Source organism: Amia ocellicauda, chromosome 8 (genome assembly GCF_036373705.1).
Source record: "Amia ocellicauda isolate fAmiCal2 chromosome 8, fAmiCal2.hap1, whole genome shotgun sequence".
NCBI classification, from domain to species: domain Eukaryota; kingdom Metazoa; phylum Chordata; class Actinopteri; order Amiiformes; family Amiidae; genus Amia; species Amia ocellicauda.
In genome coordinates, this window is record NC_089857.1 from 34,588,023 (window position 1) to 34,613,883 (window position 25,861).

General features: G+C 39.2%; 2 protein-coding genes across 2 annotated transcripts; one reads left to right on the forward strand and one right to left on the reverse strand.

The window, feature by feature from the left end:
• The first annotated feature begins 6,676 nt into the window (after positions 1-6,676).
• On the forward strand, positions 6,677-12,112 carry klf9 (Kruppel like factor 9). Its single transcript, XM_066711174.1, has 2 exons — positions 6,677-7,540; positions 9,313-12,112. Exons 1-2 carry the CDS (start codon positions 7,129-7,131, stop codon positions 9,585-9,587), a joined length of 687 nt encoding a protein of 228 aa, XP_066567271.1. The 5' UTR covers positions 6,677-7,128; the 3' UTR covers positions 9,588-12,112.
• A 129-nt stretch (positions 12,113-12,241) lies between these two features.
• smc5 (structural maintenance of chromosomes 5) lies at positions 12,242-24,996 on the reverse strand. Its single transcript, XM_066711173.1, has 24 exons — positions 24,801-24,996; positions 24,347-24,488; positions 24,034-24,086; positions 23,608-23,770; positions 23,251-23,385; positions 22,209-22,349; positions 21,594-21,755; positions 21,294-21,365; positions 20,732-20,987; positions 19,857-20,011; positions 19,484-19,597; positions 19,111-19,205; positions 18,738-18,870; positions 18,165-18,338; positions 17,771-17,940; positions 17,138-17,261; positions 16,795-16,917; positions 15,838-15,966; positions 15,128-15,223; positions 14,828-14,932; positions 14,498-14,617; positions 13,825-14,004; positions 13,055-13,150; positions 12,242-12,877 (listed from the first exon to the last, which is right to left on the reverse strand). The coding sequence occupies exons 1-24, from the start codon at positions 24,974-24,976 to the stop codon at positions 12,737-12,739; spliced, it is 3,255 nt and encodes a 1,084-aa protein (XP_066567270.1). The 5' UTR covers positions 24,977-24,996; the 3' UTR covers positions 12,242-12,736.
• Positions 24,997-25,861: the final 865 nt, after the last annotated feature.

Here is a 25,861-nt window from a genome sequence, read left to right on the forward strand (position 1 = left end):
TGGTTATATATTTTATACACCACGAATAAAGACGTACTGTGGACTGAAAACAATAACTAGAATAAATACAATTCCTGGGGATCTTGACAGGCTTTCTCAGAGTTGAGTTCTTAGTTTAGCCTGGCATATGCATAGCATCAGCCTGACTCAGCTTGACACTAGAGTTCTCCTCCATTGTATAAATATATATAAACATGATACATACATACATACATGCATACATACATACATACATACAGTATATAATTATACATGGGACTAGGTCACAAGGTGAAGATACTCACTGTTGACAGGGCCTTCCCCTGCAAGGACATTTAGATAATTGATTCATGCAGTTTAAATCTCATTTTCACATTGTTCTTCCCTGAAAATGCCCATCTTTTTCCACCCCCAAGCCAGAGATGCTGAGATCCTCCTGGACTAGTCCTGCATCTGTGATAGATATCCTTTGCAGGAGCTGGCCAGAATGTCCAGACTTTCTCTGTGGTCACATTTTTGGGTAGCCTCACTGAGGTGGGCCAAAATGGATCCTGCCCTTCTACGGTCCAGTCTTGGCCGAGCAAGCAGTGCGTTGCATTCTGCCAAACAAAGCATGCTAAGTACCAACATTTCAAGGGCCATCAGCCGTGATCCAACTGATGCCATAATCCTGCAGGTTTCATACAGAGCTTTAAATGGCCAGTGTGTAGATCATTGGAAAGCTTATTCACTAATCCAAATCAAGTAAATCATGGATCCAATTAAAACCAGTCAAAATCCCCTGGGTCTTGTAGTGATCTCTACATCCAAAGCACAAAAGGAAGACACCAACACAGGCAATGCATGTTTCACCTCCTGTCTTATTCAGTTCAGCATGAAGTCATGTAAGTGTTTAAACCTATGTATCAGACTTACACATTACTGTTATAGTCTTTAACTTCCAATGTTTATTTACCAGAATTGTTTTTTTTTTTTTTACCAATGTTCACCTTTTGTATACAATGGAAAAATCTGAAAGCTTTCATGACCCCATGAAAAGATCTTCTGGAGATACTCTTTATTCTTGCACCAAGTGCTATAAATAGTGTGGCTTTGCCCTTTCTGTTCTTTTGCACGGGTCATTATTTTCAGATACAGACATTTCCATTGTAGGTGATAGCTGTATCTGAGAGTGTACACAGCAGAAAGGCATTGTGTAATACCATTATGAAATAGTGCTTCTCAGCCTAGCTTGATTCCAACACATATCTCAGTATATCCTCATCACACAAAATAAAGATTAACACAGCTCCAGCTAGGTGTTCCCTTTAAACCTTCCTGAGACTGAAGCTCAAGCTAGTGAGGGTAATAAGGAGATCAGATGGGTTTTGAAAAAATAACATGAATGTCAATATTCTCACTTCTGCAAGAGCTGTATTAGTCTATTGATTAACTGTTCCCTGTGCTCGCCATTAAAGCGTTCTGAACAACCATTTGATATCCCACATGCTTAAAAAAATCTAACAGTTACAGGAGTGGCTTTTAGCAGCTTTGATGTATGAAACTACAAACAGAACAAATTGTGCTCCTCACTTCCCCCTCACTGACAAATAACAAATTGCTTATTTGTTCTATGCACAAAACAAAACACAAGCAATTAATGGGCATGCCATTTTAGTGATGACAGCACAAACATTTTCCTAAGGATAACTAAGTTAACTTTCTTTACTTACATGTTTAAGTTTCCTTTCACAAAAGGTTTAAGACCAGCAGAATATGTGGTAGAACATAATAAATAAACAACAGAATCTATAGTGAAAACACTGGCTTAAAAAAAAAAAATGTTTGATTGATTTAAACATTTCTCTGTTGTCAAACAACTCTCACTTGTGATGCACTGCAGGGCTTCCAGGGCCGCTGACTCACACGAGTTACACCACAAAATGTCTGAGGACCAAAAGCTGCCATTGGTTTATTTAGCCTTACCTCCCAGTCACAGCCTACAACTACAGAACTGGACCTTTTAATATGTATTAAGGAGAGAATTACCCTCGTGTTACAATATGCACTAGAGAATAGTTATTTGTAATTATAATTATTCTCTAGACACGTTTGAAAAAGAAGAGTGTTCATGTTTTACTTTAGCTTTAGCTCAAATTTGAATTTCCTGTGATCCACAGGGTCAGAAAGTATGTTACCACATAGCAGAGCTATTGGGACAGCAGCAGAAACAGTGCTTAATAGAGAAGTGCTGGATGCTCTGCGCGCAGGGTGGGGTCTGTGGGTCGGCTGCTGGTTGCAGTTTGGAGGCCAGTGGTGGACATGAACACACATCACAGATCAGTGCACTGCAGCCCAAATGTGCGCGGATCTGCGCGGCTCCACCAATGGAATCGTTGGGATTCTGCAAATCTGCGCAGAACTGCGGAAACCTGGGCGACAAGAACGTCACCACCTTACTGACTGGTCGTTGTTGCGTCCTTATAAAAATACGCCTTACGAGGCCTTTGGTAAACCCGAGCTGCGGGTCTGTGCCGGTGCTGTGGGACACACATAAGGCAATGAGAACCAGAAATAATGACGCATTAAATCAAAATACAGGAACTGTAAAAGTCTGACAAAGGAGCAGGCGGCAACAGCAACAACAATAATAACAGCAACAACAACAATAATAACAGCAACAACAACAATAATAACAGCAACAACAACAATAATAACAGCAACAACAATAATAACAGCAACAACAATAATAACAGCAGCGCCGCGGCGCTGGCACGCGCAGGGGGTCACGCGCAGTTCACGGAAGGAACACGGTGTTCTGAGCCGCGAGGCGGGACTGTCGGAAATAACAGCAGCAGCAGCAGCGCGATCTGAACAGCACGATCCGGCCATCGTCAATAACAAGCACAGAGACATGCACACACAGGAGCAAGGCACACCAGAGAGAGAGATATATATATAATCTCTCTCTCATTTGAACATGATGGTAGTTAATGAGTGAATTTCGGAAACCAATGTCGAAATGTTAATGCTATTGTCAGCATAGTGTTTGATATTTCATAAAACAGTATGTATAAATATTTTAAAAGCTAGCGTTTTTTAAGGAAAGTGATAAAGCTTTAAAATGAGTTTATAAATAAGAACAAACACGGGTCCTGTTTACTGAATTAAAAGTGTGCATTAAAATTATTCCATTATCCAAAGGTCATATATAAGTACATATTGTAAACTATTGCACAGTGTCTATAGAAAGTCAACACCGCCTTTTAATTTTTAGGCATTATAGCCTGGAATTAGAATGCATTCAAATAGATTTTTTTATCTAAAAAAATATTCTAGAAATGTTTTTGATCCTGAAATAGCTTGGTTGTACAAGTGTCCACCCCCAAGTAATAGCAAACCTAAATTAGCTCAGGTGGAACCAGTCACCTTCAAAATCATACACCAAGTGAAGTGTAGTGATTCACATTATTTCAGGTAATGTCAATGTCCTTGAGTGGCCCAGGATGAGTCTCAACCTAAATCAAATTGAAAATGTGTGGCATGACAGACTACTGTCCATCAGTGCTCCCCAAGGAATCTGACAGAGCTCGAACAGTTTTGTACAGAAGAATGGTCAAATATTGCAAAATTCAAGCAGTGAAAAGCTGGTAGAGACCTATCCCATAAGATTCACAGCTGTAATTGCTGACAAAGGTGCCCCCACCAAGCATTAACTTGGGGGTGGAGTCTTATCCAATTATATTTCATTTCTGTATTTGTTTTATTTATTTTTTTAATCACAATAAAACCCTTTCCCCTTAACAGTCTGGAGTATGGTGTGTAGGTAAGTGGAAAATCCTAATTTAAAAGCATGAAACACTGTTGCACTAACGCAACAAAATGTGAAAAAAGTTCAAGGGTGTAGACTTTCTATAGGCACTGTATCTTTGCATTTTCAGTTTTCTCTGCATAGCAATGAATTAGATCTATATTCTACCATTCAGTCAGCTACTGGGACTGTCATCATATATGTGTTTTGTCTTTGCCACTGGGTCTTTAAACTTGTTAGCATTTTTGTCAATACAAAAATGTGCCCTAATTTAGTTCCATTAGTGAAACAGTGTAATCAATGCCTAATTTAACTGGTTCTCTACAGGTGTAAATATTTTGTAAGGTGTTTCAGTTAAGATACACTATCATAATAATAAGCTGCAAAATGATGCTGATTTATGTAACTTTGTAACTTTTATAACTTTAGGTACAGCTAGTTGTTAAGTGGCCCATGTTGCTACCCTTTTGTAAACCGCAACCATGGACATTAATCTGAATTCATTTTGAGACTCATGGTATGTATTCTGTATTACTATTATAGTCTAGTCAATCAAATATACTAATAGGGGTTTGTAAATTAATGTTTTACTATTCTACAATTACTGTTTTCTAGACTGAACACATGTATATTCTGTTTACATCAATATCCTGATTATATCTGCTCTTACTAAGGGTATTTTCTTCTGTCTCTCTTTAAATGACACATTCCCCCTCCTTTAAACTGGTTAGACCCTGGAGACCATATTCTGAATCTGATATTCACTCCATCTATTAAAGATTATTATTTTTAAGCATCTTCCTATTTGTGTTCTTGTTCTTTTTATTACTGAATGTTCAAATTTAAATTGTATAAGAAAATGTTAAGTTAAACAAGAGTTGAATGCAAACAATTATCACAATTAGTCATACAGGTATTTAAAAAGTGATTATTCAAATACTGGGTGTAGTTTAATGTGAACCAGTTCAACATCCAAATTTCCCCACTGAAATGCTGTGGGCAACGTGCTTACATAACTTTACTCCGGCTGCCACTACCTTTTCTGTTGGAGTTGCTATACGCTGGTATTGCTTTTGAAATAATCTAAGTCTCAAAACTCTAACCTATTAACTGTGAAAGTAAATAGTACAATCATTTGTTTTTTCCATGCTCTACCAGTGGATCCACATGTGTTCTGTGAAACACGCTCAGGGAGGCGTGACTGTGAATCTCAAGCCAGCTTTGCTAGAAAGAGGTCTCTTAATGATTCACAGGAAACCATTAATATACAGAAGCATCAAGATATCTGCAATAAAAGTGCATGGTTCTTTTTTTTTTTTTTTACAATCATCTATACTGGATTGAGCTTTATTAGCAATAGTATTTTCAAATGTAATAGATTGTGCAAAATACAAAACAAACAAATATATTTTTTGTTATTTTTTTAATTACTGAACTTTATAGAGTTGACTTTCTTTATTTAGTTAATACATTTAAATAAATAAAACAAAACAAACAGTTCTAGGTTTTCAGAGAAAAACGTTTGTCCTAAAGTGAACGGCTATGTACCGGGATTATTCGTTATAAATAGGCATGTTACTTTTGCTCTGCTTGGCACACTTAGCCATGTCTAACATGCCATATATGTTATTTCAGATACTCAAGTTGTAATGAACAAAAAAAAGTGTGTTTTAACATACATATATATACATTTCAGTAGTTAGATTGACACAACTATCAAAATAAAGAAGGGACTTTATTGAGCATCTTGATGAATACAAACAAACCACAAGTGCAAATCAGAAAAGACCTGCTGCTTTTCTTCAGTTACAGGAGTAGGTGGTAGACTTGTTTAATTTGCTATGGGTACTAAAGTAGGTGGGATTGATAAAGTAGCTATAAAAAAACTATAAATATGACTTTGACCAAATTCAGGATCCAGGCAGCTGGCAAATGATATTAACATGTTGAAATTAATGAAATATTAGATACAGAAAGCAGTAAGGTAGTCTAGAGATATAAGTGACAAATTGAAGAAAAACTATTTTGAGGATTTTGATTGATATGTTAAAAATAACTGTCCTGAAGAGAGTTCACGGACGAGTGACTTGAGAAATCTCCAGTCTCAAAGCAATCACACATGGACACATGGACAGGTCTTGGTCCTCAACAAATGAAATGGGGAATTGTACTCTGAAGGCGATGGACAAAGTCAGCTGCTAAGGGCTTAAATTGTACAATGAAATAATGATCAGAGGTCATGAGTCAAAGTCAGGATTAGGTATGTTTATGATCAAATAAAAATGGAGGCCCTTTTACACAAAGAACTGAGGGGTCTGGAACAACTACAGAAGCACACAAATGAATCTCGGAATTACTCCAAGAACCTGAATTCCACTAGGAATTTACAACAAAATGAAATACAATACCATTGTTTCTGATTATAAAATAAATATTTGAGAGTAATTTGGCCAATTTACAATGTATCCTAATGGATGCTTATCGGTTTTTGGTATGCTGTCCCTCCAAAGTAAATAAAAGAATCCAAACAACTGCTCTCTGCTATACTCCCACATGGCATTTTTAACGAGTTCAATTACCCCATACTTAAGATACCACAGGAAAGTAAAACGTATTATAAATTCAGAAACAATTCAAAGTAATTGGAATTAGAATCCGAGTAATAGAAATTAGAACAAAATACCAATTACAGAATACAAAAAATGCTTTCTAGGAAACCAACTTGAGCTCATTTTCCTCACACTAGTTCCGGGTTTTCATTTAGAAAACACCCCGAAAGCCCGATTGGTTCTCATGGCGTGTCAATCAACCCGGTATCAAAGTACACAATAAAACGTCACTGTCCCCTTGAGCCAATCAGAGCCTGACTTTATTATGACACCCAGGGATTCCGCGAAATTGTTCCTCTGAGAAGAGAACGCCGAATTATTCCGAGCGAGTAGAAGCGTGAGAGACCGGCAACCCGCGCCACCGTCCTGTTTTTCTCATCTGCGGGTTACTTTTATACTTTATCCACTGTTTCCTGTAACTGGAAACAAAGAATAGGCACTTTATACATGTATACCTGTTCTTAATTGTATACAGAAACCTTGAATTTCTGTATACAATCCTGTAACCTACTTCTTTAAAAGAGTCACATACGCAGACACGTGTGGAGTCAGCAGATGGGGGCATGCACATGTCTGCAGACCAGGAGAGCTAGCTAGTGCCGCCTGGCCAGCCTACACGTGGTGTCCGGTACAGTCATTGTTATGCATCTCGCCTTTTTCGGATCATTTTAAAATCCACAGCAACGTCGCCGGGATCACTACGGTTTTGGGGGATACAATATTATCCACAAAATAAAAACCAGTAACATCATGTCTGACGTTGATTTTGCGGCGGAGTGCTTGGTTTCCATATCTAACCGGGCAGCTGTACACCGCTGTCCTGAATTCCTGATGCCCGAAGAGGTGACGAGGGAGACCCAGGAGAAGGGGACTCTACTGATGGTGGCGAGCATTTTGCTGGACTTGAATAAATGCAACCCCCTTCCGAGCAAGCGCCTGAGTGAAAGCGACCCGGCCGAGGTCCTGGTCAGCCGGGTCGGCGGAGACGCGTACGATTTCGGACGGACGAAGCAGAAGTCGCGGGTCTTAAGACCGACGTCCGACAGAAAAGGTGGGAAGCTGCGTCTGGCGGCCGAGAAGAGACACAGCTGCCCCCACACCGGCTGCGGGAAGGTGTACGGGAAATCGTCGCACTTGAAAGCGCACTTCAGGGTACACACCGGTGAGTGCTTGTGTTGAGCTGTTTTGCACGTTATGTTGAGCTACCCGAGCATTTTACAGGGCGTGTGAGTCGCAGATGCGTCAGTGCTCCGCAGTTGTTCACTCCCGGTTGAGTCAGCAGCCTCGGTGCTGCCCCCGCTGCCGGTCCTGAGGAGGTCTGTGCGCAGGACTGCCCGGGCGTTGCGAAATACCTGAGAAAGTCTTCCAGTTATGACATGCATATTTGGATAAATGTCTTCCGAATTGGTAGCTGTAGCCAATTGACAATACTGTTATAATCGCAATAGTTTCATCTCTTACAACCGGTAAAAACTCCTCCGTGCGAGAGGGGCGTCTGGGCTTGTTTACGTGGGCGGGACCCTGACGCACGTTGTGTTGATGCGCAGTGCGAGTAGAAAGCGTGGTCGCGGAGTTCCGCAGGGCTGCGCCGCTCCACCAATGGGGTCGGCGGAATTCTGCAGATCTGCGCAGAGCTGCGGGGAACTGCCCTGCTGGAACGGGAGCAACGCGTGTGCTGGAAGTGCTGCGCAGCTCCTGTTCTTGGGAAATCCATGTTTATGCGTTGCAAAACAGGGTGGCCCTGTCTGATGGGTGCCTTCTGTCCGACAGGATGAGCCACCTCGGTTTTTGAGTGTTATATTACAGTAACAGTGTTGCAAAACCGCTGTAGCCCATCCTGACCGGTCCCTTATGTCTGCCTAATGTTTTCAGCCGGGAGCCCGTTTCTCAGACACCGGGCAGCTCATCCTGATAGGGAAGCCCAGTTTGTCAGAACACAGGAAGCATTATATTTAGGTAAATGCCTGTTCAGTAGTATTACATTATATTAAAGTAAAATGACAGATTTAAAAAAAAAAAAATGTTTTTGAAATACAAATATTTCGTGGTAAGACGTTGTACTATGCAAATAAAGACGCGGTGTGCGTGGTGCGTGTCATTTGCGTTTCCGTTCTGGAGTTTAACCTTGTTTTCCTTGAGGCCGGATAAAGTGATTTAGGGTGGTTAATTTAATATTGCCTGCACTTGCAATGTTATCCGCAAGGAACACATTCAATACAAAATGAGAGAACGTCACAGACTAGTATATCTTAAACCACTTGGAATAATTAGCTAGGGCTGCTGACAACGCATGCTGTTGTGCAATCACAGAGCAAAACACGTCACCATGTTTAAAGCAAGTGAGGCTGTGCCAGCATCCTAGTGTGCAGCAGAGACCCCAGTCCAGTGGCTGACAGAAGCGCCAAATGATGGACAGTCCATAGAGGAATATGTATTTGGGACAATAAATACCACAATAAGATACAAATGTTTGCCTTGAAAATGTGGTATTCCACCAACTTCCTCATGTGAGGAGTGATTGCCACAGATGTCTAATACTTCTAGGAAACTCTGCCTGGGATCACTAAGTCACTTTGATACTTTGATGACAGCTTTATAAAATAGTCTGTAGTTAGGTCAATACAGTGAAACCAAAGCTTCAAATGAAGAACACATCCACGTTATTTCCTTTTTAGTTCATTTCACACCAGGCTGAAACACGTGTAAAACACTCCTTATTTATTATCGAATGTCAACTCAAGACACTGAGATGTGTTGCATGATATGACATAAACATTTCATAATTGGCCAGACTCCTTCCTTGATCTTTGATTCCCCAGACAGAGTGCTTGTGTGCAGTGTCTTGTTTTGTTTATATTCTCTGTAGAGGACAAAGGTCTAAAATGATAAACCGGTAGCCAGCTGTGACATGTTTTCTGCCATTCTGTCTTCAAGGTGAAAGGCCCTTCAAATGCACTTGGCCCGATTGTTTGAAGAAGTTCTCTCGCTCGGACGAGCTGACGCGCCACTATCGCACACATACCGGTGAGAAGAGGTTCAGCTGCCCACTGTGTGACAAGTGCTTCATGAGGAGTGACCACCTGACCAAGCATGCCCGACGCCATGCCGACTTCCATCCCAGCATGATCAAGAAGGCCAGCTGGAGGACGCGCTCTTCAGCCTCTTGCTCCTCCTCGGAGTCGGGGGACCTGATGTCTGCGAGTAACTGAGTCCTGCCTGGAGCAAACTGGTCACCTGGAAAACCCACCAGCACAGATGGACCAACACTGAGGAGTTAGAAGGCCTCTGTGAAAATAAGACTGTCTGGTTAGGAGCTGCCCACCTGTTTTTAAAGAAAATCTGTAATATTGTATATTCTCTTGCCCAGGATGAAAGGGATGCTTTTGCAAAAGAAACTCTAGTGCAGAGACTGGAACATCAGACATGGCCGATCTGTGCAACAGATATACATGTTTGAGACATTTGAAAGCAAGGGTAGTTAAGGCCTGGCTTAAAGACTACATATAGGAAAGTGTGTTTCCTATTCAAGCCATAGTATTGACAAGATTGTATGAATTATCCAGCAATACTGTTTTTCTTAAAAAAACAAACAAAAAAAAAAACCTTAATATTATTTCTCAGATATTTGTAACCTCTTATTTGCTGATAAGTTTAAGAACAGGGTAAGAAATTAATTTTAATACAAATATATTTTTGGTATGTAGTTTTTTTTGTGGTGGAAATTCAAAGACCTATTGGTAACTTGCACTTTATTCCAAATGTTTATATGCAGACATTACAGATGCAATCATTTAAGTATTTCATGCTTAGTGTGCAAGTTCTTAAAAAAAAAAAAAAAAAAAAAACAGTCCTATATTGCACAGCTGAGCTGAGAAAGATCTGGTGTCATTAAAAGTCTTACAACAATATGCTGAATAGAGCAGGCATCCATTATTTTATAAATAAACGTTTTCTAGAAAATGTGATGAAACCATGAAACAATTCAGATAAATGTTTTCTTACTTTCTATAGTTAAACACAGTGACGACTTTTCATAATTTAATAGAGTCCGAATACTTGTCACAGATGTCACTTTAACTCTGGTTAGGGGATTGTTTTTTCTGATTTGGGTGACCAGTCCTATGATGCTGCTTTAATATTTGTTTTATCCAACTTCACAGAAGAGGCATATGCAACATGTTCCTGTAGTGATGGTTCAGTAGCTATAGGTAACACTTTTTCATCACAGATTAAGTTGCATATGGGGGGGGGGGCGTACATTTGTTTGAACAAAATAGAAGGCCAAAAGGATGAGTAATAGATTTAATGTATTTTTCTTTTACAAATTTAAAGAAATGCAGTGCATACATATTCATACTAACTTTAACATTAACATATGTTGTTTTGTTGCAATATTAACTGAATGCAATATAAATTAATTCTAAGAATAAAGTATCCTATAATGTAGCTTCTAATTTTCAATGGCACGATTATTATAGCTTTTGTAGTTTTGATACAGTACACACCACTTTAGCCTTCAGCCTGCCTTGAAGTGATGAATGTAATATTTTTATATATTACTGTATTTTTGTACATTGGTTAATTTTAAGGATATTAACATGCCTTCCTGTAAAATGTCCCCTGGCTGTTAACAATGATAAACATTCACTTCTGATCTCACTGTATGCATGATCAATATAGGACATACCATTCTTAACAGTTCTGCCTTTTGGATCTTGATTTTTCTTTCTCACACAGATACTAAACTATGGGATGTGATGCACAATCTACCTCTGCTTGTACTGGTCTTACACAAAGACAAACCTACAATTCATGTTTTAACTTCAATGCTATGTGAGAGTAATTATATTTGGTATTTAAGACAATAAGGTGAATGTAACTTAAATTTTAAGAGTCAACCTTTAGTATGCATGGATTTTAAGTTGTATTTTAAATATTTTATTACAGTTGATCAAAAATGTATTTAAATGTTCTTTTGCAGACTTATGTAGCAATGTAGTGGTTTTCCTGTGATGAAAGTGTGTACGGGCAATGTTGCCAAACCCTGCAGGATTTATTTTGCATTTAAATAACTCTCCTAGAAACTGACCAGTCATACCCGTTTGCAAATTTACATTGTCTTATTAACGTAATCTGGGAAGTGGCTACTTAGGAACCATTAAGACCATTAATAAACAACTATTGAGTGGCATTCACTAAGAATGAAAATAAGATGGTCAACATATTAGCATTTAATATATACAGTAAAACAAAAACATACATTTGTTTTAGTGCCTCAAGGAATGGTGAGCATTAGTTCTTTAGGAGCAGAATTGTATTGGATCTTTACTCATCACAAATGTCATGCATTAGGGGTGCTTTGGAGTGAACAACTTACTGTTTTAACAAGTTGAACACAATTCAGTACACAATTGTGGGGGGGCGGTAAAAAGGACTCTTCAAAAGGTTAAATCCTATATCAGGCAATGTTTTGCTTTCTATAGCTCCATTCATCCTTTTAGTTGCCTTCAGTATTTTCTGCTTGTAACCTCTTTGTACCCCTGTAACCAAATAATGACATTTCAACCATACTTACTCTGCAAATATTCTGCTTTCTTGATTATCTGATGTTGGTTTTTGTAACGTTTTGGTTTGACCTAGATATGTACAGTGAATACAATTACCTTTTTTGAATGTTATTTCATGAACCTGTCTGATGCTTCAGAAACAATAAAGGTATAACTGTCTTACTTCAGTATTATAGGTTCTGTTTTTTTTTTTATTAATGTAGCAGGCAAGGAGAAGCTTTCTTCACCCTGAAGAATTATCACAACAGCATCATGTCCTCAGCAATGTGAAAAGAATAAGAACAAACCAATGAAAATATTTAGTAATAGAAAAATGTATTTGCATAAAGAAACACTGCACAATACAAGATTTGCTGTAGAAGTATGTGAATTACACAACACATACAAAACCAGACATATAAACTTTTAAACAAACAAACCCTGCAAATGTGTGCATTTAGAAGACAGGACAGTGTCAATTAGGCCACATAGCTATTCTGCTTTAAAATGCAAAAGGCTTTTCTGTATATTCGAAATACTGGCACCATTCTGCTCTGGTACTGAAACATGGGACAAATAAAATTTAGCACTGGGGGAAAAACAAGCTTATTAATTGAACTATATTACTGTACATAGTTGAAGCAATGGAACATGTTTATAAAAATCTGAACAAGAACTGTCCCCACAGATTATGAAAATGTTAAAAATATATATATTATTTATATGTAAAAAATGTATTTAAAACGAATGTGCAACTATAGGGATCCATGAATGAAATTGAGATGGGGCATCGCATTCATGACGGCCTCACTTCACGTCCCATAATTCTGCTGGATTTTTTTAGTTCGCCTCTGGAAAGCCTTCAGGTTCCACTTGCTAGGAGGCAGCATGTGGAGCCCATTGTGGACACACAGAACCGTCATCTCATCGGCATACGTCAGGTTCTGGAGCAGCTGGACAAGACAGGAACAACCCATCGGATATTTCATACTTTATGCAAAATCCCAATCAAATTATATATAAATCTATATGTATATATTTTTAAGGACAAGAATAATAATGGGTTGAAAGTAATTACAGTATAAGATCACAGTCAAAGAAATCGCAGAACTCAAATAAAGGTTATTTACCTTAGGTGTTATAAAGAAGTATTGAGATGTTGTTCCTTTGCAAGCTGTTCTCACCACAATGTCAAAGACTCTCCTCTCATTGACGGGGTCCATGCCCTGAGGAAACAGTTATTCAGGGTGGCTCAAACAGTAAGTGTGTGGTCAGAGTGTAAGGTCAGTCCTATGACCCAGAAGACATTGCACTGAGCCTGGGTTATGTAATTAGTCAGCATTGACCTCGAATCCCCCAGCAGGGAAAAACAATTGGCCTTATTCCATTGGCAGGAGGTGGGCCGAGTCTACAGAGCTTCCTCAGGTTTCTGCTACAACAGCAAGTCCTGGGGACTGGCCGGGCGCCTATGACCTGCGATCACCAAGTGGTACCAGCACACCCGCAAGGCATCGCGCAGGGTGGGAAAAAATAGCCGTGGTCTTTCACAGTTGGGTGCATCAGAGTAGAGAACGCACCTGCTCCTTGTGTGTGAGAATGGGAGCTGCAGTTGTGAGCTAAACGGATACAATTGGCGATACGATTCTGTAACTACTGTACAATAACATTACCCAAGCTATGCATTTTGTTTTCAGCTTAAAATACAAATGAATCCAAGGCACAGTGAAGGCATAGCCGTTAATGTGGATTAAAACAAAGCCCGGTTGGCATTAACAGGTGCAAGCTTATCTCAAGACCTCTCTCAGTCCAGTCTCCCCAGTCTCTGATGGCCACAAAGCACTTTTTGCATTTATTTGTGTGTGGTGGAAGGGTTTCAAAAGTAGTTGTTTTCTGGACTTGCCTGGTTGATTTCATCCACCACTCTGAAGGGGCAGCGGTTGAGCTCCTGCAGGGACATGAGGTACAGCATGGTGGAGACGCTGCGCTCCCCGCCACTCTGGTGATGGGGGGTGAGCTCGTGCAGCTGGGTGGTGCTGCGAAACTTCACCCGGATCCGGATCCCATATTTGTCATACTCCTCCTACACAGGGCAGTATACATCACTAACACCATACGCAATCACATCCATGTTTACAGTCATGTGCATCTACAGAGCAGTTTATTACAGCAAAGAACCTAACAATGTGTAGGATGCCATGGGAGGAAGGTGTCCATTTAAACTAAGAACATAGGGGCAATGATGCAACCAGTTTGGTTCTCCATAAAGGCCCATTTCACACTATTACTGCACTCAAAAAAACTAGGCCAGCAACCCTGCAATGTCTATTGAGCAATCAATTGCTTAGTACCTGGAAAACATTAAATCCATCAAATAAATTGTCAATTTGTTTGCTGCAATTAAAAACAAATGTTGACACGACATTGGAAAATTAAGATTTTTAGAACCATAAAATTAAAATTTCAAATTACGTTTGCTGCAAACAAATAAGGGGATTTAAATAGGCGGTCAAAATTCCATGCAGAGCCTGTTCAATACACTCTTCCCAGGTTAGGATAAAGGAAGCTGTTCTGACCTCATTGTCTGAATGCAAGTCCACCTCTCCAGCGCACTGCATGGACCGGAAGTAATCACTGAATTTCTCATTGATCTGCTCCACCAGCTGCTTCAATGGATTCAGCCACCTCTCTTTTACCTTCAAACGCAAAGACGGTCAGGAGAAAATCCATCTCACGGCAATACAAATGTGTAAAGTAAAACGGATGTTCATGAATATGATTAGAAGCAAATGTGTGGACAGAAGTAAATGTTTTCTGTATTAAAATACACTTCCATTCAAAACTATTTTTTAATGTATCTGAGCCCAATTGCAGAAAGGCAAAGGCAAAGCAAAAAGGAACAGTACCTGAGAAATACTTTGCCTGTATTTATCTAAAGCATTCTTCTTTTCTTCTAGTTCTTGGGTCAAGTTATTGATTTCCTGTGTCCTCCTTGCATGTTCTTCGACCACCTGAAAATAAGAATCCCACAAGAACCCAAAATTACAAAATAAAAATGCAACACATTCTTCTATCTTACTTGGCATTGTAGATTCAGTTTGCAGTTCAAATTGTTACAATTCTAAACACAATTTCCAATTCCCCCCGCACAAATACAGACACACACATTCTACTGTCTCAGTGGAAAAGGTAAGAACATCACCAACCGAAGCATTCAAACCAGTGAAGCAATCCGCTCTCGATCTCTCTTCATGCAGAAGAGCGTCTATTTCATCAAGTGTGTCGGGCAGTTGACTGAACGCCTGAAGACAAAGACAACGTTACACGCCACATAAATACAGCACACCACAGACACAACCACACTAAGGCGGAGACGTGAAAGCAGACTTTTATTGCTCATCAAATATTATTTAGATTTACTCCCAGATATGGGGAGCTCACAAATGATCAGTTTCTCTTATATCTCATGGTAATATAAGCATTCCTTAAACATTTAAACCACTGTGTGAATTTCACCAATATCTCTGCTACCTATATATACATTTTCTGTACATTTGTGAAGGTACCAAAGATCTTTTACCTTAAAATAGGTTCTGTCCGATACTACATGTTACCAATCTGATAAGAAATCTTTTATTTAGGAGTGAAAACTTGCTTTACCCAGGTAAACCAATGCAGGTACCACTGGATTAAACTGCATTGAACTTCACACAGAATCCTGCACTTACAGTTCTATAAAAAAGGTATCACCTAGCACATGAAGACTATGGGATTTATTATAACTAACAAGCAGGCAAAAGAACTACAGATGTTTTTTTTAATACATTTTAAAAAGCAATACAATCTTATTTGGCAAAATTAAACAATATTAATCCACAGTAAAGAATGGCAGCGGCCGCAGCCAGCGGGGACTCACAGTGTGGAGATCCTGAGGGACGTCGCTCTGTCCCGGGTCCAGGTTGCAGATCTCCCGTGCCTTCTTCATCAGTGCCTTGCAGTCGTTCAGCAAGGTGATTTTCTTCCTATCCAACTCGGTGCATTTTTGCTGCAATTTGGTTTCAGAAACTCAGTTAATGCAACAGCTGAATACATTGACAGAGTGATCAAAGGGGTTCACTCCTGGATCCTTCAGGAAACAATTCGATTACACTTTTCGATCCATATATTCTAGTACTTCCCACGTTTGTCCAGAGTATCAGGTGGACTCAATAGAACTTTGCAAGATGCATAAACGCTCTAATGCAGTGGTTTTCAACCCTGGTCCTGGGGACCCCCTACCCTGCTGGTTCCAACCGGGCTCTCAATTACTTAATTGGACCTTTAATTGAAATAATTTCCTAAATCAGAGCCTTTTAATTATTTTAAACAGAAGGGTTTTTAAGTTAAGTATAAAATTGCATAAGGAACTTTATTAAGAAACCATATTTTTATCAGTTACACAATTTGAAGAGTCAAATGTAATAAAATGATTACTTTAAGGGCGCAATTAAGTAATTGAGAGCTTGGTTGGAAGAAAAACCAGCAGGGTAGTGTGTCCCCAGGACCAGGGTTGAGAACCACTGCTCTAATGAATAAGATGCAGTCAATAATAACTAAGACCACCTGAACAGGGCAAGAATAGTCATTTAATCCTGGCAGCTGATTATTTTCATGCAGACACTTCTTCCTGAAGAAACATCACTACACATGACTGAATTGTTTCCAAGTATTTACCATTTTATTTTAGACCTCCATTCTATTGTGCTTGTGTTGCTTGTTTAAAGTGGCTTTTCGTCCTTTGTTGCTAAAACATTTCTTAGATAACCGCTTGACACTGCATGCTGAAGCTCACTGATCAGATCATGACGGGATGAAGAACACTTCAAAGCATTACCTCAAGAATGTGCAGCTGGGTGGACCCCTCTCTGCTGTTCGTCTCCAGCTTGGTCTTCTCTGCAGTTAACTGCACGCTTTCTAGAGCCAAGTACACCTTGTCCATATTCAGCTGCGCGCGTTCCTGAATACGGAAGATAAACAAAAACTGGTTTATAAAAATCAAAGTCTTCCACTGTTCACTATATGCACTATATGCTCACTATGTGCAATATGAATACTGGTGAATAACAGTCCTTAAAGGGAAGTTAATTGAATTCTAGTTCTAACATTTTGTTTAATCAATTGGGAAAATAAATCAGGTTCAGTTTAACCAAATTAATTTTGGACGAAGGATTACTTACTTCCATTAACCGAACAAAATCCGATACAATGTTGACCTTCTGAGAATTGACCGTTTTGATTTTCTCTTTTGTCAGTTCCTCCTCCTCTTGCAGGTTAATGCCACTCTGCTCCATCTGCTTCAGACTACCAACGACAATGTTCCACTTATTAGCACAGAGCATTAGCTTCACAGCTAAACACTTTTAAATTGAATGACTTCTGAGCATTTTCAAACTTGAAATGTAAATGACAAGCACTAAATGGCTTTACATCGTGTGTCCTTATGCATTAGCAGTGTAAACAATCATTACAATTGAAATACCATCACTAATGTGCTCATTAAGGTTAAAATCTAATTGTGAACTTTCCTCCTTCCCAAGGTTTTCAAAACTGAGAAATATCAGGATGTGCATCAACACCACCTGTGGCAGAGCCCAGTGTGAAGGACATCACTGGCCCTGACCAACAACCTTCACACGGCACCTTCTGATAAGTCTGCTATGTCAGCATCTTTGAAAAGCACAAGACCGTTCAGAAACAACTAGGAAATTAAGTCTTAATACAACAGCAGAGGCTGCCCTGTAAACACAGCAGGTAAATGCATAATCTATTTTGCCTTGGTAAATAAGTGAAATAACTAGGACAATATGCACCTGTCCATCTTGGTGCTAATCTTTTGTTCCAGCTGCCTCTTTCTTCCCTTCTGCTCAGACAGCACTTTCTTCTCATTCCTCAGCTCGTTGTCCTTGCGATCTAGCTGGCTGTGTCGCTCATCCAGACTCCTCAATTGGGAATCCAGGGTGTGCAATTTCTGTTCAGTAGCCTGTGGATGTTGTTAATGGCAGATTGAAAAATCAAACCTCCCTTAATATTAAGGTTTAAAAAAAGCACAAGTCTGCAACATGGATTTAAAAAGATAGAGCAGTCTAACCTAAAAATAAGTCTGAGATGTAGACTCATAGAGGATCTTACAAATAACGGTGTTGTAATAAACAACAAAAAAAAGAGGCCTAGGTCAGTAAAAACTAATGCATCTGCAGTCATCACCTTTAGTTGTTCCTCCAACTGTCTTCTTTCATCAGCATCCACTGTTAAACTCAGGAATTGGGACGCCTTGAGAGCTGAGTTGCTGGAGATGGTTTTGTTGGAGTATGAAGACTTCCTCACCGTGTACTTCTCTTCCGCAGTATAAATCTGTCTGAGCTGGGACTCCTTTATAACCTAAATTAAACAGTGAAATAACATTTTAATTGAAAGATCAAATCAAAATTATAAATAAGATGTTTCTATAAAACATTTCTGAATGGGCATGTACAGAATCAATTATATATATATATATATATATGGCTTTCAGTTGAACAAAAGATTAATTCAAATTTTTCCATTTAAAGATTTACTGTTAATTGCTACTCATTGTTATTCGTCAGTTCAATTTTACATACTAATGTTTATAACTGCCACTAGGCGGCATCAATCACAATTCAAGACTAGTAAGTCAAGGAATTTTAATAGTTTTTTCTGGTCTGTTTAAGCATGCTAATTACACAGCTTCAATTTTATTCAGCCAAATAAGAACACACACCAGCAGCCAATAAATATGATATAGTATATAGCACATACAATTTCAATCATTGCTTTGGTTCTTTCATTTCCCACAGGAACTTCATTTACTCTGTACTGGTGACAGAGATAACTCATAACTTCCTCTGGGGCGTCAAACAGCTCTCTTAAGTAGGAGAAGAAGCCATAGCATCTGGAAACACAAAAGATTATACAAGTGAAAAATGTGGTAGTGGGAAAACAAGGAAGATTTTGCCACATATCAAACTAACATAAATACATTCAGTTAGAATTATAGTTAAATTTAAGAATAACCTGAGTATTGATAGAGCTGAATAGTAAAACATTTTTCACTCTACAGAGATCATTTCTGAACAAAAAAATAAACGAGATTTTAATTAAACATCTATTCATGAACAATAACTTCACTTACTGCAGCTCCTCGATGGGTCTCGGTGGTGGTTTGTTAGCACACGACTGAGCAGGGGCGATGACAGCATTAACTCGTAACCTTTGTTTATCACGGACCTACACATCCAGACATATAAATGTTTATTAAGTCTGAAAGCATTTTCCAGAAACATCGATCATGTCAAGCCAAGTTTGCAAGCAATAGTACGACTTGACAACTACTGAAAAAATGTGCCCAACTAGCATTTTACCCACACGTGAGCTAGAGACTATTTATTGCATATATGGTTTAACACTTCTTATACTTGTACAGCTTATTTACTCTGGCACTAAACATACACTACATGAATTTAAACAACCAGAAATCCTAAACAGACACGGGACAAGACAATCACCTCGGTCATAAACCTTTCCATATCTTCATGCTTTTGGAACACGAATGCCCGGAGATCATTCAGTGCCACGTGGTTCTCAATATACTTGGCATGTCGACCATCTCTTACGTTGAGCTGCAAAAACAGAACAGGAGCATTACTGAATACATCCATAATTAAGAATGCAAATACTCCTCCAAGAAAATAAATCTAAAAGAAAACTAGACAACCTAGTGTTGTTAACATACTATAGTGGGGGGGTGTAGAGAGTGTCATAGTGTGGGCCAATTTCACCTTTCATGGTTGTATTCAGGAAACATCTGAAAGTGCATAATGCTGACTGCCATGGTACTGCATTGACTAAATATAAAGATTGCACATGAACTACACTCACCACAAGCATCATGGGCTCATACACATTGCCCGTGAACAGATCTCGGTTCTCCCGGAGCCACATCAGGGCGTTGTAGGTGTCGCGGAATCGCTCTCTCAGCTTCTCCTCCTTGCGATTCATCAGATCATCCAGGTTCTTGATTATATTTTTTAACCCTAAAATAAGAACACATAAATGAGTCAATAAATAATTTCCCCATTTTATAAGCTGAACAGATGAATGAGTGTGTATGGGGAAAAAAACAAAAAAGACATTTGTTCAAAATCCAATTATGAAGCTGAGCACTAGCATTGACAATCATGATCAGAAAACGGAGCACTTTAATATTTATTTTCCCCTTCCCTTCTTAGATAGGTTGGGTACGCCTTGATGGTTAATCATGTATGTTGTCGAGGACTTGGGCAGCCCTGGAGCTGCAGATTGGCTTGAGCCGAGATTGAGCCTTGACTGGCAACGATGTAAACCATCAAGTCCAAATGGCCTTTTCATAGCTCTGGAATACAAATGCTGCCAGAGTCCTCCAGTTTGAACTTTGTAAATTACACTCTACATATCCTACAACTCTGCTATGGTGCCTTCTTCAGAACAGCTCCTTAAAAAGCACAGAGATGGAAAACATCCCTCTATAAGGGAAAAAGTCTGAAAAGCTACTGTGCCAGCTGAAGAAACCTACACTTAATTCAGGAAAAATGCATTCTCTCTATTGGAAGTCTCAAATTACCCACTGGTCATTACCAAAATAATGCGATAAACTGCTGTCCAGAACTTATGTCCCTCACGTAATATCCTCACAAGGGTTCCAAACCTATTTAGGCCACAATACACTGAAAGGAGAGCTGATGTAAGGCAAAGGGTCCAAACAGCTGGTTCCATACTTGTCCATTCACACTCGTGGTTGACCTTCTCCCTCTTCAGGTCTGTGCGCTCGCTTTCGATGTTTGCTTTTTCCTCCTGGATGTGACGCAGCTGGCGGTTGATGTTGTCGATCCTGGGCTGAACGTCGTCCTGGCTACCGATCTTGTCCAGCTCCGCACGCCAGTCGTCGATCATGCGTCTGGTGTTGCTGATGCGTTTCTGCCGGTCCAGCTCCTCAGTTTGCTTCAGACTCAGTGCCTGCTGGAGGTCCTCGATCTGACAATGAAAAACGATCCCTCGTGAACTCCTGCCAAAGCCTGGATAGGTATGGAAGTGACCTACTCTCCCAAAATTAAACTCCTCTTGGTTCGTTCTCAAGACACCTAGTTGATCAAGATATTCCTTACATTTGGAGATGAGATTTAAAGTCAGGATATTTGCAAAAATAAATCTGGGCATAATCTTAGGAGAAGTCATCTACAAGAAGAAAGCAGGTCACACTTACACTTCTTTTATTAGCATTCGAATATTAATATTAAATAACATTTTAAGTGACTTCAAGACACATTCACAGAGACCAACCTCTTTGCGTTTCCGATCCAGCTGTTCCTGTTTGTTCTTAAGCTTTTGAGACACATCTTTGGCATTAGAAGTCTGTGGAACAAAAATAAAGACCACATAAAGTAGCTGGAATTGGAGACAGTATTTAGCGATTCTTCAAATAATTCTGAAAGTTCACTTCAGGATGTAAGAGTAAACATCATTTGTGTTATTAGACAAAGAAAACAAGCTCCGTCTTCGCTGCAGCGGAGGAATGTGTTGTTTTCCCCCGCAATGTAAGAACACCTTCTTCTATGGCACATTTAAAATATTATAATTTACCTTATCTTTCATTCTGCTCTCAATTGGTTTAAGCTGAGCCTCAATGGTTTGTATTTTGTGCTGTATGGGCGCTTGCTCATCTTTCAGCCTCTTTAAGTCTGCTTTCACCTGTTGCCGCTCACTTTTCACGCCTTCAAGCTGTTTCCTTGCTGTCTCGTATTCCTGAAAGAATTTATGTTTGTTTTTTGAGATCTTCATACATGGAAGTTCGTGAATAATTAAAAAAAGAAATCCAGCAATGGAAAAGAATAGTCAATGCAGACATTCAAACAAGACACTACTTACCCCAAGCTATAGGGCTACTGCCAGGTTATATATACAGTAAATATTTCATAAAGCTACATCCAATACTTTGAAGCCTCCATAAAAGAAGTGTAACTGTTGATCCATTTTTGTGGTGGAGACCATGACAAACACCGAATGGAAGCAGTTCAATGTGGCGTTTGTTTTAGAGAGATTAAAGTTCTTCTTGCACTAGAAGCAATTAACGAAAATGTAGCAACTGAAACAAAACTGTCTACATAATTATTTATTTCCTGAATGAACTATGCTGTGCACAAGTTGCACATTACAATGTGTGTTCTCTCACAGAAGCACCCACACTGACACACATACCACCCAAGGTTTCTTTCTCTCAAGCATGTTGATCCTGTCTAAGTGGCGTTTCTTCTCATAATAGCGCTCCACATCCTGCTTGTATCGCTCATTTCGCTGGTTCATCTTTTCCAAGAAGCTGGTCTTCTCTTTACAAATATTCTGTCAATTAAAATAATATCATATTAAAACATTACTACTTTAAAACCCACTAGAAAACCTGCTTAAAAAACAAATTAACAACAAAAAAAAAACCCACTATAGTCTGTACACCTACAACTTACATGGAATATTTTAGCTTTGGACACATGGACACTGTGCTGGAAGAAAGATTTGGAGTCGGCAGTTCTAATCAGAATTTATTATTTGCACGGAAAAAAACGGCAGAACACAGTAACAGAAAGTATTAAAACAAGTATAATGCTGTTTTACTAAACTTTTCAAGGACGTACAAAGCTTATATATCCATTCTGGGACACACCCTCAAGGGGTTTGACATTTTACAAACACTGTCTGATTGGTCATCGAAATAACTATGATAGTAATTTCATTGAGATTCTAAAATAAGCCTACCCATCTCATCAATATTATTACAATCATTACTAATCAATAATAATTATTATCCTCTAAATTGCCAGCTACATTTGGAAGGTCATTTGCGATAACAAAGGTAGGTTTGAAAGAATTCAACTTTAATAAGAAACAAGTAGTGAATGTAAGTTGCTGATAAACTTAAAAGGAGTAACTGAGAAGTTAGAAAAGAACAGGTTCTCATAATTCATTGGAAAGAATGCAGACAAATGAATAGTTGCTGTGAGAAAACTACAGGATCACAGGACACAAAGCACAGAGGCATGAAATGATCTCTATTTTCCTCCACAACACATACTATTTTTAGAGTCTGTATGTAAGTATTACATGTAACACAATTAAGCTTTTGATGCCCTGTGGTCTTTAGTGAAAAAGTTTAATCAATATTTTAAAAAATAATAATTCTAGTGTTTGCAAGTACCATAGCTATAAGAGAGGAAACAATAGTGCCAAAATCACTACAGTTACTCACCTCCAGCTCCCTCTCCTTCGAACGGAAGTTTTTTAAGTCGCAGTGAAAGTTGTACATCTCTGGGGGCCCCACTGACTTTTCAGTCGCCTCCAGCAACTCAATTTTAGTCATCTTTGCAAACTCTCCAACTTTCTCCTGAAAAACAAAAGTATTTTGTAGTTGATCAATATGTAATAAACATATATATGTATGTTTTAATGCAACTAGTAAATGGGGACTTAAATGAAAATACAGCTAACAAGTTTTACCTTATAACTGAATTGTGTACATTTAAAAAGAAAATACAACAATACAAAAAAACAGCGGTTGCAGAAACTATTGAAAGATAAATGGAAATACAAATGAAAACACACGCACCTGTGGGAGAAACTGACAGAGATTGCCAACTTGAATCTGCAGGCCTTTCACCACTTCCTCCACATTTCTCAGATTTGCATGTCTCCCATTGATCATCCAGGTGGACTGATTGTTTTCAACCTGAATCTCACGATGAATTGTAAGGTTACCTTCATGCCTGTACCTTTAGAAAGAGAAATGCATTTGGTTATTGATAATTACTGAACTAACTGAACATAAAGCAAACACACAAAGTAAAGGGTTGCTGATGGAGAGACCAGGATTCAATCTCAGCATCTCTGGAGCACAAGACACATGCACCACTGCTGAATGAAACACATTCACCAAAATCTACATAAACAACGACAATAACTATATACAAAAATCATCTCCTTTCACAGTAAGTTAGCAACCCCACCCCTAAAAAAACCACTTTAATTTACTTACAATTCTATTTCAACTGAGCCTTTGGAGAATCCTCTTTTTACATACAGTCCAACCTAAAACAAACAAAATCACTGTTAACATTCAAAACAGACCCTTTCAAATGTAGGACTGGAGACCCCTGTCCTAGACATGAACCCCTGCAACCCAGAAAGCCCTGTTGAGCAGATATCCAGGGAGGTTTGACATCTGAAATGGTTTACTTACATACAGCCAGAGATTTAAGACACAGATCACACAGATGGGACAGACAGGTGCCTCAGAAATGCAACTAACAGCCAATAACTATAAACACAGTTGTATAAATCGGACTTACTTTATCCCCTCTGCCCAACACGCTGGTCTTGCCCGCCAGCCCCAGGCAGATGGCACAAACAATGCTCGATTTCCCTGTGCCATTAGCTCCCACGATCATGTTGAGATTGGGACCCGGGTACACTTCACAGCTGTCATAGGTCCTGAAATAGAGACAAGGGACTGGACAATTATATGCTATCTGGAGTTGACCATCACATGTCAATGTAATACCGATGTAAACAAAAACGCAGATTCGTTGCATAACCAACCTGCCTAACCAGAGTGAAACCGAAAAATGGGCGCAGATTCAAGACAACTGGATATGCATATAACTCGGTGCGATGTTTACCATCTGTACACACTTTAATGAAAGACTGCAATGGAAAGCACATGCAAAAAGACCTAGATCACGCAAGAAAAACATCAGGAGCCGAACTTTGTATGGTCGACTTCCCAACTGCCAAGCCACTTACAGAAAGTTTTCCAGTGAAATCCTCACTATGGATCCTTCCACGAAACGTCCGTTACTGCCGCCCTCCTCTGCATGCCGAGGGTCGTGACTTCTTGCGGATGAAGCAGCCCCGTTATTTGAAGTGATGTTGTTTGTGAGCAGGTGGCTGATTCGCTTCCTCTTACCTATGGCCGCCATGTTGCCCGGAGATGCTCTGGCCAAGGGGGCGGCACCCGAAGAGCGATTCGGCGCGTCATGCGCATACGCAGAAAGGGGGCGGAGCCACTGCATTTCCCGCCGGCCGAAAAAGTTTCCCATTGCGTCTGCGTCGGCTGTGACGTAGCCCCGCCCAGCTTGTTACATTTTTCATGGCTAACTACATCCAATACAGTATTTCAAATAGATCTTAAAGAATACGCATATTGCACTATTCATGTATATATTATTTTTATTACTTTGTTATTAGCAATTAGCTTACATCTCATTCAATGTCACCTGCGTCTATACATAGGCGCATGTCTCTTCAAACTAAGACAGTATTAACTCTAGATAATACCGTTGTTATCCACTAGATGGCAGGAGTACATTAGGAATTTTGTCCTTCAATTGCTCAGTAGACCACAAGCGTTCCTTTGAATTTAGTGTATCATGCAAACTTATTTCCTACAGTGGCATTTCAGTTTTGAGGTTGTCTGCATGACACAATTATAATGTATAGTTAATATATGAAATCCAATGTAATAATTTAACATACGTTTAATGTATTTTGCTGAATAGACATAAAAGCCCAAGCAGCATCTGTGTGGATATCTAGACATTTATTGTCAGGGTTTGTAAGGGATTGGAAAGAAGGCATGCACACCAAGCTACCAAGGAAGTTGTAATACAACAAACAATCAAGCCACACATTTTAAATTCATTAAATGTATTTGTTTATTTTTAAGTAACATAGGTTACTGTTTGTCATAGTTCACACAAGATTTGCTGTTATATCAACATTATCAATCATCTTTTCTATGCCACAAAATGCTTTTTCTTTGTCAGTTGTGTAATGTTGCATTGTAAAATAATGATGACAGAGCT